Genomic DNA, 16,192 nt, shown 5'->3' on the forward strand with positions numbered 1-16,192 from the left:
CACTGGTCATCGAAAGTGATTTGATTTACATATTTTGCCAGATAATGAAATTAAATTCCTTTGGCACTTTTTTAACTTAACATGAGTACATGCACTTCATTCCAACTGTTTGCATGTGTGTTACTGTTTCACCTGCTACCTGCCTGAAGAAGGTTTGAAGGTCACAGGCGCTCGAGTGTTCTAAGTCGAGTGAGAAAGCTATTTTTACACAAACCGTGAAGCCTGCTTGTTTTTATTTTAAAGGTTCTCTGTGTTGCAACAGTTATAAACATTGTTCATATGTCTCAAACAGTGCAGTTTTGGGCACTTGAATTTGAAGGAATTCAGCCTGGAAAGACCGGTTTTTAACTTGTAGCTTCTACTTGTTTTATATGCTTGTGCACAAAAACATAGAAGTAATAACGCTGTTACAGCCAAAATATAGGAATAAAATTGAAAATGAATATTTTCAGAGAGTAATGCAAATAATAATAATCATAATCTTGATGGTCACAGTGATAGTAATAAAAATGAATAAACACAGTCGTTACACGAAGACCAAAAAAAAGGTAAATCATAGTAAATCACCCATCAGAATGATACATCTAGGCTTAATGGAGCTTGTTGATAAAAAATAGTTATAAGTTACGGAACATGTCTGTTGAGCATCTAAGAGTATATTTAGTGGAGAAACTGCTTAAGGTCTACAAAAGAAGCAAAAGCCAATAATTTGGTATTTAAGATTGTGTTGGAGACCTGAAGAGTGAACCTTCCTGGGAATCTCACCTTCTGGATAAAAGTCACTAATCATATGACTGACATATTAAGTGCATGTGAGTCAATATGCACAGTCCACAGAGAGGTCATTCATAGCCAAGATTGGCCTTCAACATCAAAACATCAATATGTCAGCATTCCAGGAATCATTGCCTGCAAAACAGAGGACAACAAAGTGAAATTCACACAACATACAAAGTGTCAGATTTAGACATATTAAGACATTTATGCTTACATTTATACAAAAATATTCAAAGTACATACAAAACTACAATATGTGTAAAGAATCAGCCAGCAGAAGTTACAGAATAGGAAAAGATTTGGATGCATATATGTGAATAGAGTGAAAGAGAATACATGAATACATTCCTGTCAAAGTGGTTTATACAGAAAAGGAGGCAATGGCAGCATTTATTCATATGAATACAACCAAACTTCCCTCAAAAAATCCTCACTTCTTTCGTTCCTACATAACTGATACGGAAATACGCTAACACTGTACACACACTGACACATAGAGACACACACCAACAGGCTTTTATAACAAGCAGAGGCGATTGATTGTCAGCATTCACGCTAACGTTATTGTTATTGGCTCTACCTTCAGCAATTCCATTGTGCTTATTGTGCTGCCACCACCGCTGCTGTAATGTCGATAGTAAAGCTGCCCCAGCTCTCATCATCTCAACACACACACACACACACACACACACACACACACACACAGACACCTAAAGATCCCCACAGTCACTGCAGACAGTCGAGAGATCTGTGTGCTAATAAAGGTGAAGGTAATGACTTTGTGTCTGAACGCACTTAACCGCTCTCTGCTCGGTAAACAGTAGGAGGCACGCTCATCAGTCACGCAGGCCTTTTGCTTTGTTTCTCCGCGATCTCTTCGTGATCTCCCTCCATTTTCAGTTTAAATGATGGAGCTCTTTGGCTGCCCGTGGCTAATGGGCCGTACCCTCTTCCTTACTCAAACACAGGGATCTTTAATGCAGTATTTCACTCAGGGGGAACATTTCCATTATTTAACACACACCGCTCCGTGTGAGTCGCGTGCAGCTGCTCCAGCGTCAGCTGCCACAGGGAAATGTAACTTCTATTTTTGCCTCTTACTATTGAATATTTACTTAAATCAATCACACGATTATACTGTATTCCATTCATTCATTTAACATGGGAAAACAGTTTTATTGTTTATGAATTATTCTGCATTCGTAGCTTTTAAATGCATCACATAATGTGTCTCAGTAAATGATTTAAGTTTAAATTATTAATAATTATTAATTATTGAATGAAGACTGTGTGTTTTTAATTATTTTTTCTCTTCAAATCTTAACAGAAGGCTTCCCTGCAAAGTTATGTTGAATATACAGGACCAGGATAGAACTAGATTTTAACTCCTAACTCAAATGTGTTATTATTTTAAACCAAAGTATAACTAGGTCACAAAAATACACGAAAGTGAGAGATGATGATTTGTGGAGATCATTGCCCCACATGCATGTTTAGTATGATATTCCTTCTGCTTCTGCCACTGTCACACAGCTCCTTGCACACTGTTGTTTCCTCTCTAGCTGCATGTGACCTTGTTTCATTATCTGAGGCACAAAATATTTGTGAAAGACGTCATTGATTGTGTCACATGTACATAGAGCTTATACCAAGAATCATTTTGTGTTGATGCTTGGTTTAAGAACAAGTACAGCATCTGTTTCAAGGCTCAAAGTGGCATTATTGTCTCCAGCATGACACTCTTGGATTAAAATGGCTGTGAAACTTCAGTGCTGGAAGTCGGTCTTCAGTTTATGTTAGGGGGTGGTGCATTTCTAAACTGAGGTTAGCAACGGTTGCTCTCTGTTAGGGGAGCAGAGAGGAGCGCTGAGACAGACGAGGCACTCGAGAACGTGCATATGTCACATCCTTAGGACTATCGCAGGAAATCACAACCAAGTCTGCACATACGGCCAATTAAAAAAAGATAGTAATACATTAAATCGCTGTTACGAACTGTTACACAGCCCCTTTAATGGCACCTGCTGCATCAAACCAGACATTACAATAAAATCACAGAGAGTACATTTGCAAAGGTTGATAAAAAACAAACCAAGTAATTTCTCACTTTGCTCACTTTGCTGTACATGCTTGCAAACAAACGATGACGGGTATTTATCTGTATGTATGTATTCTCCTGTTTGTGACCTTGTAGAGGCTCATAATTCATCTGCGTCCAACATGAAAAGAGAAAATAATACTTTTGAACTTGTAGAGATGTTGCGAGATGTGGCATCATCATGCAAGTCCTTGAAAAAAAAAAATGGCTTCACAGAAAGACTTACTGAATGTAACAGCAGGGCTGGAGAGACGACGAAACTCTCCAGACAAAAATTGCCAAACATCTCTTAAATTACTTTTATAGTGTCTTAGACTTCATTACATTTAGTTTATTGCATTATTGGCATTTATTACAGTTTTGGCCTCTATACACAGTCTCCTCATCCAACCCTACTCAGTCTCTGACAGCACTCCACTTCTCCTTTCTCTCTTCCAACTCTCAGACATCCCTGACCAGGTGATCCGGGTGTTCAAGGCCGACCAGCAGAGCTGCTACATCATTATCAGCAAGGACACTACAGCCAAGGATGTGGTCGCCCACACTGTCAATGAGTTTGGCCTCATCGCAGCACCTGAGACGTACTCCTTGTGTGAGGTATCAGTCAGCCCAGAGGGAGTCATAAAGCAGCGCCGTCTGCCCGACCAGCTCTCCAAACTGGCTGATCGGATTCAGCTCAACGGCAGGTAAGAAATGGAGGAATTACTCTGGTGTTTAGTGACATGCACAAGCCTCAGACTAGGTACACACTGTAAGACTTTAGATATGTTTTTATTTAACTCAAACAATCACTGTACAAGTTGATCAACAGTTGAAAGTTGTCTGTAAATATCTTTGTTGGAAATCTCAGAGGTAAGTTTGTTTGCTAGCAAAGATCTATTACATTAATCTACCCTCAAAAATAGAGTTTATTTCAACTCACTCAAGCTCCCTAGCCAAATCAGAATGAAAATATGACCATATTTCCTCCCAACCTTTCTCATGTTCATATCAGTCGTGATGGTAGGAGGACGAAATATCAAAGAGGTACGTTTACTGTTGTCACAGCTCGACCAACCCGATGCATCGAGTTGCTGTGGCACTTTGAGATGCTCGTTTTGCCACTTCGTGCAGGCATAACACAAAAGGGACCTGACCTGTTGGAAAATCCAGTCGTGGCTCTGTTTCAATGTGGACTATATTTTCTGCCACGTCAGAAATTAACTTCCGATGGCCAGTCAGGAGCATCCGATTGGTCCTAAGTGCCCCTGTACATTGCAATGGTGAATTTAGGTCTGCTTAAAAATTAAGCTGAAATCATACAGTGAACACCCAAATGTGATCGATTTAAGTGTTTCTGTCTCTGCAACTTCAAGTACTGGGCAGCGAATGGGAAGTAATAAACCAGGATATGTCAGTATCAGGGAAGAACATTGATCCTGGAAAAAGCAACAGATCCACAGTGGGAATCTTGGACAGAAAGTTGCTGGAAGTTGAACAGAGGATTTCAGAATTTATGTAGACTTGTGTGTTGTTGAAAACCAAAGCAAAGATCTGTGGTGCTTGGACTCGAAGCCCACAATCCTGAGATTTTCCTTCCTTTCCTTTTCCAAATTATATCTGGGTTGGTTGAATTTACACAAGGCCATACAGTGCTCACTATTTTGTATGAACTAGTGAGCTTCAGTCTGTAAATGGCCAGAATTTAGTCCGATATAATGTCTTACAGGGTAGTATTTTGAGATTTAGTTTTTTCTGTTAGCATCTCTGAGGTGTAAATCAACTCCTGAGTAAATAGCTCTAAGATAAACCAGCAGGGCTCCAGGTGCCGAGGAGCCGGATTCAGAACCAGTGTCCTAGTTCAGTGGAATGAATAAATCAGGTGCCCCACAAAAGCGCTGGGAAATGTTTTTAGTTGCAGTGAGTTGCACGTGATGCTGGTCAAGAGCCTGTGTGTGATGATGTGTGTTTCATTCAACCAAAACATCATTTTTTTTTTTAGATGTCGGCAAAAACTGTGGCACATCACACAGTCGTTTCTATGCCGGACACATTCCCTCTTTAAAGTAAGCGGGACATGAAGGATAATTGGCCCGCAGCCGTAAAAAGTCTGCTTTCAAACGGTTCCTCCGTCAGTTTCTTCACACTTTTTTTTTCCCTCCCTCTCCCCTGGTCTCCTGTGGTCCCTCATCAGTCCCCTCCCAACTAGGTTAGCATGAATATTTCATCCTCTGTCAGGGGCGGAGGCCTCAGCAGACAGCGTGGCATGGCTGGAATTATTCATACGCACACTCACACTCGCGCACACACAGGCACGTACGAAGTTATAGATACAGACGGTCACCTTCTTATACACAGTCACGCATCTGTGCACAGATAGACATGCAAATAGTGTTTACAAGCCGACTCATTTGTATGTGCATGCATCTATGGGCATAAATTCTTACCAAGACAGTTCGAAACATGTATCGACACTCACTCATGGTAACACCCTCCTGGTGTCTTTGATGGATGGCTGAGCTGCACGGGACAAAAATGTCATTCTGTGAGATATTGGTAGGAAAAGACAGGTCCCCTTTTCTTTAATCTGTAGAAGTTATTTACAACGAAATAAAAGCTTTACAGATTGTCTGTCTTACATGACAAATTTACAATCCAGTGTCATGCAACATGTGTACATATACATGGTGCAGTGTCAGCAGGATATACATGTAGTTTGTATGCAGCACAGTTTGCAGTCGTTGTGTATATCAGACGCAGCAGGCAGACATCTCTCTGCTTCGCTTCTCTGTCTCTGTATCCCGCCTCCTCAGCTTCCCCTTCTCTGCCGCTGATGATTGACAGGAGGTCTAACAGGGGACAGGCCCGGGCCAGCAGCAAGTCTTGTTCACACTGCTGCCAAAATACATATAGTCATATAGACAGACGCCTGCACAAACCACCACTGGTGGTTATTTACACTGGCTATGTGCCAGTGATTTAGCTCTACTTTGTCCATCATTAATTCAGGCTCCTCTCCATATGTACAGATTGTGTGTTTGTTTTTTTGTTTAATGAGTCTTGAGTTTGTTAATGTAATTTGAATTTACTTGAGAAAATTTGACCATTCAATGATTATTTAAAGTACTCCTCTCCTCTTATCTCTTATCCTTTTCTCTTCTCTCCTCTCCTCTTCTCTTCCCTCCTCTCATTTCCTCTCCTCGCCCCCATTTCCTCTTGCCTCTTCTCCCATTTCTCCCCTCTCCTCTTCCCTTTCCTTCACTGGCCTCTTCTGATCTCATCTCCACTCTCTCCTTTTGCCTCCTCTCATATCCTCTCATCCCTTTTCTTCTCCTCAAATCTTGTCCCCTTCCTTTCAACCCATCTTTATTTTTCACCTTTTGTCTCCTCTTATCTCCCCTCAACACTTCTTTCCTCCACTTGTGTACTTTTCTCTTCTGTCTCCTCAGTTCCTCTCAACTAATGTTAGTTTAATGTGTCTACAGGTTCTTAGAAAGTCCTTAAATATCTCAAAATTGAACATTCAGCCTCCAATAACGTCTTCAGATCTCCGTTCGATCTCTCACTTTTTTCTAAGTGTGAAACATGTCCTGTGCTTTATCCTAAACGTACATTAATCTCAGTCTTCTTACCTCACCTCTTCTTGCTCGCTGCTCTTCTCTAGAGCTCCTCTGGCAGAGTAACAGAGGCCAATTTAGAATCACATCCATGCCAACACTTGGCACTTGGGCTGTAGGTCTACAAGCAGCTAAGATGCTGCATTCCTAGATGTCCACATTACAGCTCCATTAGAGAGGAAGTGCACAGAACGAGGTAGGAGAGATGGCCGGCTGCTGGACATCCTCCCACAAAACTGCTGGAGATCAAACCTATAGAGAAACTGCTCTAAGCTCCTCTCTCTCCTCTGTAACTGTCTCTCCACGTCTTTACCCCACTAAAATATGGCTATACTCTATCAGTACCATCTGGGTATTTATTCCTTTTCCTCAAACTCATCTGAAGTTGGAGACAGAAAATGTGCCCCTTTTTAAGATGAGATGTGAATGAGAGGAACATTCAGGAGATTTATCTGGGTTTTTTGCTGAAAGTTACAGCGGGATGAAAAACTGGATCCTGTCCACCCACCCGTCTGCCTCTGCAGCCTTTATTAAAGCATCTGAGGATACTGCAGATCTCGTACCCACTGCTACTGCTCTAAAAATACACAGAGATGACATCATTTTCAAAGATTTATTTTATTTTTTTAGTGCTCATCTGTTTCTCTGCAGGATTTCTGTCACAGCTGGGCATATTGCAGATGTTATACACCTTTTCAGATTTGATAAATTTGCAAGAGAAGTCTTGGGATATCAGGGAGTTGTACAGATGAGTAACATCCTGGAAAAATTGAAGAAATAAATATTGTTTCATTCTGTCTGACTCCACAGAGTAAATGGTTATTTTAGTTCACCTAAACTAAACTACTAAAACCTGGATACATGGTGAAAAAAAACATTTCAGTTCAGAAATGAAAAAAAGACTAAGTGAAAGGATATGATGTATTTACATTTAAAATAGAAATATACAGGAAATGTCTTTTTGTTTTTGTCAATTTGGTCAAATTCAGCAGCCCGACAAGCATCAGGAGGCATTGGTATGTGTTATTGAGTCTGGGATGTCTACATAATTGTGTGTCAGTTGCTTTCACAACGTGCTGAGTTTGTTCTCCGTTACCTCTTCAGAACTTCTCAAAACTTGTTCAGAGAAATACAATACAACAACCTAATACTGAAACTGGTAAAAACAACAAACTAACCAAAAAAGAAAAAGAAAAAGAAACAAATAAAACTGAACTGAAACTAGAGGATCCACTTTGAAAACTAACTGGAACTAAACTGGATTGAAGGCAAAAGACTAAAAATGAAATTAAAAACAAACAAACAAACTCTTATAAGTGCACAGCAGGACAAGCACTTGTAGAAGCTAAACTCTTTTCCTTGGTATAACAACATATTTTATAACTTCTTGTCATCTTTCCCTCTGTTCTCCTCCCTGTAGATACTACCTGAAGAACAATATGGAGACGGAGACGTTGTGTTCAGACGAGGACGCTCAGGATCTTCTCCGAGAGAGTCAGATCTCTCTGCTGCAGCTCAGCACCATGGAGGTCGCTGCCCAGCTCTCCATGAGAGACTTTGAGCTCTTCAGGAATATTGAGTCCACCGAGTATGTAGTTGTTAAACATTTTGCTTTGTCCTTGCACTTTTTGGAAACAAACTTCATAGAATGCTCAAGAGTAAAGACATAAGATAAACAGGTCAAAATGATACTACGGGTGTTATATTGAGTATCTTCTTGAGCTGAACGAACCTGACGCTGAGCATGGTTAACTTCTTTGTCATTGTTCTCAGGTACGTGGACGACTTGTTTAAACTAGACTCCTCGATTGCGAGTGGTAATCTGAAACAGTTTGAGGAGGTGATAAACCAGGAGACCTTCTGGGTGGCCACAGAGATCCTGAAGGAGCCCAACGCCCTGAAGAGGATGAAGACCATCAAACACTTCATCAAGATCGCCCTGCACTGCAGAGAGTGCAAGAACTTCAACTCCATGTTCGCCATCATCAGGTAGGCTCCATGTAGAAGCTGTTTTAACACTATTTGTCTGTACTGGCACCTTAATTTACATTTGGTTGTAAAGTAGTAGCATCAAAGACAGTTGTTCTGTGAGGAAAGTGAGCACTACTCTTTCTGCCAGTTGAGCTTCAGCCTTTTGTCTCCTTCCTCACCTTCACCCCCACCCTCCTGCCAGCTCACTGAATCAGGCCTGATCCTCCCAAACCACAGCAGCAGCTACACTTATTGTTTGCTGCTGTTGTCAATTCCCTCAGGCCTCTGTGGTTTTGGCTCTAGATGACTGTTAGACTGAGCTGAAAATGGTTGTAATGTGGCCCTTTTACAGGGGGGAAACACACGTGAGGGAAGGGACCGTTAGTGCCGATAGTTTGTGATGAATTTGGAAATGTGATTGTGTTTGAACGCACAAATATATGTGTGTATTCTGTCCGAACAGGCATTTGAGAGAGCGTCTGTGTTTTTTCAGTTGTGTGTGCATTATGCAGGAGGCTTTTTTTTTTACTTTCAAGATATAAAACAAAAATGCAAACAAAGGAAACAAAAGGAATGACACATGATACAGTAAAATGAAATCATCTTGGTAGGACCAACTATAAGACCAGGAAATCTGCTTGTAGATGATTTTGCCAAAGATTATTAAAATGTATAAAAACTAGTATCATCTGCATGGAAACAAAACTGGATGTTTTACAGATGTTCTGCAGTCTTTTTTAAGTTGGCCCTCAAGCCTCTGTTCTCTGACTACTATTGTTTCCCCAATATTTTCTTATTTGTAAAACACCCAGAATGTTGTTTATATGCAGATGACACTAGTTTCGAAAAATTTCCCAGGTCCTACAGCTCGTCCTTATTGATACTAATCTGATATTAAATAAACTGCATGTAGATTGATAAATAGTTCCCAGTGATGTCAGTTTGTGGCAAGTTACATGTGGGTTTGGTAGGCACCAGGTCCCGAAGCTGTCCTCTTGTTACATTGGGTCATGTAGGACAGAGTTTAGACCTCAGTTTTAAGAAGTGGTGGGTTGCTCCTCTGCTCACTGCTCTAAAAGCCACTTTAGAGTGTCTGACCTCCATGTCCCTTTACACTTTCCCTCACAGCAGGATGTCTGTGCCCGTATGGCTCACTGATGCATAACCTGCCTGGTGACAGGGGCATTGCTGCTGTGCACATGTGGGTATGAGAGAGATATGGTTGGTTGCAGGATTTCCTATAGTGTTTTATATCGGGCAGACCCGCTCCAAGAAAACCTCCATTATCTTCATTTTTGAAGGAGACTCCGCATTTTTAGTGCAAGTGGTCAAGTGTTTAAAAATTAAGGAAAAAAGTGGCAGGTGTGATGATATAAAAATATACTGACTGACAGAGATAAAAGTGACTAAATCACAGATAGGTAGGAGCAGCAGTGGAGGAGGGGTGGACAGTTGAAGCCAACAAGAAAGGGACAGAGATGGGAAAGATAATGAGAGAAATGAGCAGAAATAAATGCTGTGCCAGTCATAATTACCAGCTGTCTAAATGAGTCTGCTCTGAGATGACATTGCCTCAAGGGGTCCTCTGCTCTGGAAAATGAAGACTGAAGATGGTTAGGTCGAAGAGCGGCAATTAAGCAAGTGTCAGTATGGAGTTTTGATTGGGATGTATGTATCAAACGCTAAAAATATGCTCCTTTCTCCTCTTCTGCTGGCTCATTTTTACCTCTATCCCTCCCCTCGCTTCTTCCCATCACACAACCCATTTATCTCTGCCTCCTCGCGCCTCTTTTTCCATCCCATAGCGGCCTGAACTTGGCACCAGTGGCTCGCCTGCGGAGCTCCTGGGAGAAACTGCCCAGCAAGTACGAAAAGCTGTTCGGGGACCTGCAGGATGTCTTCGATCCGTCCAGGAACATGGCCAAGTACCGCAACATCCTGAGCAGCCAGAGCATGCAGCCTCCCATCATCCCACTGTTCCCAGTGGTCAAGAAGGATCTCACCTTCTTACATGAAGGTAAGTAGAGCCCAGAATGTCTACTCACATGTTGCTACATTTCCCTTTAATTGTCTGTTAACTAAAAGATTGAGGCCATTTCTGAAACTATGTGTCATTCTATACATGGCAAAATCCTCTACTTCCCCTGTGTTGTGTGAAAGGTCCATTTCAGTCAGGTTTACTTCTGCTAAAGGCTTCCTCATCTTGCCTTGTTAAGTTATCGCACTGAGTCAGGTCAAAAGCACCCAAACTGACTTCTCCTTAAAGCTCTTTTTTCTTAACTGCACAGCCATGTTAGGAATTGAAAAGAAAGTTTCCCTAATTGAGCAAGTGGCAAAAAATTCTCAAAACGACCCTGCATGACTCGGCATGAAAGACCGACACCACTTTGATCTACTGGAGGAATGACATGAAGGAGACCAGAACAAGGAGATTTATACTTTGAAGATTCGACTTAAAAATATCACTGCGATCTTGCAAATTTCCCAAAATATTAATGATTTATGTGCCGTATCATTTTGAAAGTTGACTCCCCTAGCTCACTGTTTGTGCATGTATGTACAGGGAACGACTCCAGCGTGGACGGTCTCGTGAACTTTGAAAAGCTGAGGATGATCGCCAAGGAGATCCGACACGTGGTGCGGTTGACCTCGGCCAACATGGACCCTGCCCTCATGTTCAGACAGAGGTTGGTTGTGTTTGATAACAAGAGTCCGTCATGCTGTTGGGGCCAGTTTCACAGATATTCAGCAGCTGAATGTGTCAAGCTTTAATTAGATATTTAGCTGTTTCACAAAAGTGTCACCCACAAAACTTCTCTCTAAGAAAGCCAGGAGATCTTTAGTGACTGCTGTCATAAAAAATCAATTTTCGGATATTTTGTACAGGAAATGCATTAAGGTGAGATAGCTTGTGGTGGATTTTGTGTCTCAAAAATCCTCACAGAACTAAATTAACGCTACATTTGAGTGGTGGGACAGTCTCCATGAGTTCACTGTGAACAAATCATCCCCTCCCTTCAATTATGTGCATCTTTGAAACTGACTCTTCCTGTTGCCCAGCAGCTAGACTGTCACTCCTCAGAGAGAGGCATGGTTGTAGCGAGGTTAGATTACAGGTTTTCCTACAGCAGACTGCAAATGTGAGCAAAAAGGGAAGCACCACACACCATACCTCCACCTGCCAACATGGATCCTTCACCCACAGGATCAGGCAAACACTCGGGGTCTGGTTCAATCAATTCCCATTCACATCCTGTCCTGTTCATGCCTCTGGTTTGTTCGATTGCATTCCTCTGCTTGGATGTAACGGCACTAGGACACAAGGCATTGATCATCGACTGGAAGTGATGTCGAATTGATGCCAACCTGCAGTGTGTGGCTTGTATCACTCAGTTTGTCTGTCACTGCTGCAGTGCATGACTGCCCCCTGTAGACACTCACTTCATACTGCAAGATGTCAGAGAGGAATTTTACTTCGGACTTGTTTCAGCATCAGATCACACATGACACAGGTTTTCCCAAAGGGTGTCACAGCGGCCGTGATGCACAAGGCCACACCAGCTCGCACTCTTCAGGTTGATATGGGGAGATGTCATATGTCTGGTGTCGTCCCATCTCCAGTCATTTCTTGTTTGTCTGTTGTGGCATGACCTCAGCATAGTCTTGTCCACCCCGACCCCTGAACTTGTCTTAAAGTCACGCTTCAATCTTCACGCCTCTTGCTTGCAGGAAGAAGAGGTGGAAGAGTTTAGGGTAAGTTTGTCCTGGTACCGGTTTCATCCTGTTTCAGTGTGGACCAACAAAAATTCAATCCACCCTGCATCCCCCCCTCCACCAGCACCATCAGCTCTGCATGCCCCCTGCCCCACCTTACTTTATCTGAGTGTACATGTGTCTCTGCCTGTGCTCGTGTGTGATTAACCCTTCCATTTGCAGTGCCCATTCACCTGAACCATACTGAAGTCCATCATTGACCCATTAACTGTTTGCCCTGTTCATAAGATGTTATGTTTGTTAGAGTCAAACAGTAACTTGAAATATTGATTGTTTTTATAAAGAGATTTTCAACACATTCAGATAGAGATAGGTAGTTATCAAAGAAGATGACTAAAACCTTTGTTTTATCACATTAATTGTAAAGTAAAGGTTCAAATGTATCGTCATTCATCAAAATACAAGTATGCATTTGAATGAAATGTCATTCTTATGAAAATGAAATAAGAAATAAACATATTAGGGACAGGCTGCAAAAATGAAATTAAGATATATATAGAGTAAGTTCCTGAGAGAGGCGATATCCTTACCCTTCGAGTTTCCACCTTGAGACCTTATTTTGGAAAAATATGTATGTATGTTAATGGCGAGGGACAATTCATTTCTGAATTGTTGCATGAATCACATGTTTTTCAATTTAAAACGTAATTTTGTAAATCCAGAATGTCGCAGTTGGTGGTCAAGATATAACACAAAAGATTTAGTTTTGAAAGAACTCTGTCATCTTTGAAAGGATACATCAACAGTGCCAACATGGACATCACCTTGATGCAGTGTGCTCATGTTGGCAGCTGCAGATCCAGAAGAGCTAACATGCAGTTCTGACTCTACAAGGACTCACTTAGTGTTAAACGAGAAGACATAACGTGCACGACTTTTGGTTGCACAGTCATTCTATTTACGCATCTTCACAGTGCTATACTTTAGTGGTTTTTATTCAAAAGCCCTGAATGGCAACTTTCTTAAGTGGCAAAATGATTTTCAAGCTGACAAGCATCTTATGTGTAATTCATGCAGCAATTCAACAGGATCATAAATGTTTTTTTCTCTCACCACTAACTACTTACATATTGTGACATAAAATCACCTGGACGTCCACTGTAAGACGAGGGACTTCGCCTCTCTTTATGGAAGCTGCGGAAGAGCTTTTGATCGTATCACATGATCTACGTCAGCAGATTAAATTTACCCAGAAGTCATGGGATTGTTCAAGTTGCCATATTTTCTGAGCACTCGGGACCTCTTTTCTACATTGGCTTAAAATCTGAGGTTCAAAGTTAATTTTGACCTATGAAACAGTTGTGGAAATATAAATGAAAAGCAACTTTTAAGTCAGCATTGTCAAGAAAGTGTGAGTATCTACACTCCCGTAGCATCTGACTTACCAAATCTGCTGCTGAATAAAATGATGTGATATGATAAAAAATCTTCAGAAGAGTAACTAAAAACCCGGCATGACAAACAGCCCAGGAGAAACATGAACAGATACTATTTGACTCATGTTTGGTGTGTGTTCATATCTGCATCCTAAAGCCATAATATTCCCCATATCGAATCTTGTGCATCTTTTGTTTCCTTAACCCTTTTTGCCTCCATCTGACAGAATGTTCTGCTGTTCTGTACTGTGATAGCATGGCACACGAGCGACAGCTGCCTCCCTCCCAGTTGCATGGTCCCGTTTTTAAAAAATGCTATGCTCCGACACAACGGCAGATGTGCAGATTTAATAGTAGAAGAGGTGTTTGATAAGAAAGTTGCCGTGCCCGTTTGGTTGGTGATTGGACTGATTGTTGTTTACCGTTCTTTCCTTCCCTCTCTCAATCTGCCTTTTGTTTTCTGTCTTTATGCTTTCATGTGCATTTCTTCTTTTCCTGTCTTCTTTGTTTATCTCTGTCTATTCTCTTTGGCCTCATCTTTCTCAATCCTTCATCTGGGGTCATCCATCACCACTTTATATTCCCTTCACATGCCATTGTCCATCTTTTACTCTGTTTACTTCACCCCACTCCTTCCTCCCTCCCTCCCACCCTCCCACTTCCTCCCTCTTCCTCCCTCTCTCATCTCCTCATCAGGTCTTTGAGCCAGGGCAGCACCAACTCCAACATGTTGGACGTGCAGGGTGGCGCCCACAAGAAACGAGTGCGTCGCAGCTCGCTTCTCAACGCCAAGAAGCTGTACGAAGACGCTCAGATGGCCAGAAAGGTGAAGCAGTACCTGTCTAACCTGACGGTGGAGACAGACGAGGAGAAACAACAGATCATGTCGCTGCAGTGCGAGCCGTCCTACAGCACCTGTGAGTAACACGGAAACTCAGATTTTTTATTCATCAGTACCTTCAATTTTTCCCATATTGATTGCATTTGCTGTGGCACAAGGCGGAAAAAAAACCACAATATAGACTTCTGTTGGCGTTATTGAAAAAATTAGAGGATAAATATTTATTTGACAAATACTTTTTTTCTTTTTGGATGAGCTGTAATGTCATTCTATCTTATCTGACAGACAGACTGTAGTGTGCAGAGGTTACGGTTGTATTATTGCCTTGCGCTGCCACCTAGTGTTACAAGTGTACATGTCCTGCTGGAAGGAGCAGGAATAAATCAGTCAAGTCTGTAGGGGTTCCATTTTTTTCATATTGTTGTATCATAACTTAAGTATGACCAAGAATTCCTTTTTTTCAGTTTATCTGAATTGTATCAGTTCATATTTGGTTTACTACAGCTGTGACAGAATTAGTTTTTGGCCATAATGTGAATCCAACACATCAACTTACTATTAACGAGACAGTGCTAGGGCATGTCAGTGTGCTACAGTGATACTTTTATCAGTTTGTAATGTGAAAATCTTGTGTTTTATCACTGCAGGGCTGTCTCTGCTCTTGAAAGTCTCGAAACATACTGACATGTGACTTTCAAAAGTCTTTCTTTATTCTTAAATACAAGCAAATGACGCAAGAAACACATGGAAATATGATACAATGATAATGTAGACTTACAAAGAAAGAGTTAAGAAATTAAATGAGTAAGATAATCGTTGAGACAAAGGTGCTGCAAATCACTGAAAGCACTTGAATTTCAGTGTAATGTTTTAAAGGTTAAAAAGTGCTTGAAATTGTAACAGCATTATACTCAGAGTAAGTTATGTTGTATTAGTTAAGCCAGGTGCCTGAAAAACTTGAAAATGCTTGAAAAGTGCTTGAATTTGATTATGGAAAATGTGTTTGAATCCTGCTTTGGCATCTTTACATGTACTGGCAGCGTCAGGTATATTATTTTATTACAAAAAATCTAGTTTAGGTAGGTCTTGGGAGGTTTACAGATTGCATGAAGTGCATGAAAAGATGTCTGAAAACACTGATTCTCCATTTCAGTATACATCTAATACAACTGTCCTTTAGTGTATCGCAGTAATATTTGTAATATATAAAACTATGAATCCCTCCGAGACAAGTGTGTGCAAGCTACTAACATGCCTCACACTGAGTGACTGAACAGAATCTCTGCTAAACGATAGATGTTTTTGAAGTAATTTAGTTTTTCTTTATACATTTTTCTTTTTCTCCTTCCTGTGGTTATAGTGTCGAAGAACTTGAGCGAGAGGCGATCCACCAAGTCGGACATGTCTCCGGTGTCTCTGCGGTCGGCCCTGCCCTCGGGGAAAACGCAAAATAGGGTGTCACAAGTCCTTCAGGTCCAGGTCCCACTGAACCCTCTTCGAAAGAAGAGCACTGCCAAGGACATCGGCACACCCAGTAAGTACACCTGAGTATCACCGTTGGACTCATTTGTGTAGAGTTATGCTTAACTTCTTTGCGGTTTATGGTATTTAGAATTTGATTTTAATCACCTAATCATCTCTTGTCATTCTGTTCACCGGTGAAAGAAAATGTACACTTCGCTGTTTCATATTGCTGCAGGTGTTAAACAGACTCCCAGGATAATTTACCTTTCTGTGAACCTTTCTTTTTTCTCCCTCC

General features: G+C 41.3%; 1 protein-coding gene across 6 annotated transcripts in view; it reads left to right on the forward strand.

The window, feature by feature from the left end:
- The window catches only part of LOC119031093 (rap guanine nucleotide exchange factor 6-like), a 153,783-nt gene that overhangs the window by 126,624 nt on the left and 10,967 nt on the right, over window positions 1-16,192 (forward strand). For 5 of the 6 annotated variants that reach the window (XM_037119279.1, XM_037119273.1, XM_037119276.1 and 2 more), the window contains 8 exons: window positions 3,321-3,561; window positions 7,892-8,059; window positions 8,245-8,460; window positions 10,248-10,459; window positions 11,006-11,129; window positions 12,172-12,195; window positions 14,289-14,509; window positions 15,794-15,967. In XM_037119279.1, coding sequence (XP_036975174.1) covers window positions 3,321-3,561; window positions 7,892-8,059; window positions 8,245-8,460; window positions 10,248-10,459; window positions 11,006-11,129; window positions 12,172-12,195; window positions 14,289-14,509; window positions 15,794-15,967 — 1,380 coding nt within the window. The remainder of the gene's footprint in view (window positions 1-3,320; window positions 3,562-7,891; window positions 8,060-8,244; window positions 8,461-10,247; window positions 10,460-11,005; window positions 11,130-12,171; window positions 12,196-14,288; window positions 14,510-15,793; window positions 15,968-16,192) is intronic. The other variant, XM_037119274.1, reaches the window with a different exon arrangement.

The sequence above is a fragment of the Acanthopagrus latus genome, chromosome 13 (genome assembly GCF_904848185.1).
Source record: "Acanthopagrus latus isolate v.2019 chromosome 13, fAcaLat1.1, whole genome shotgun sequence".
Lineage (NCBI taxonomy): Eukaryota > Metazoa > Chordata > Actinopteri > Spariformes > Sparidae > Acanthopagrus > Acanthopagrus latus.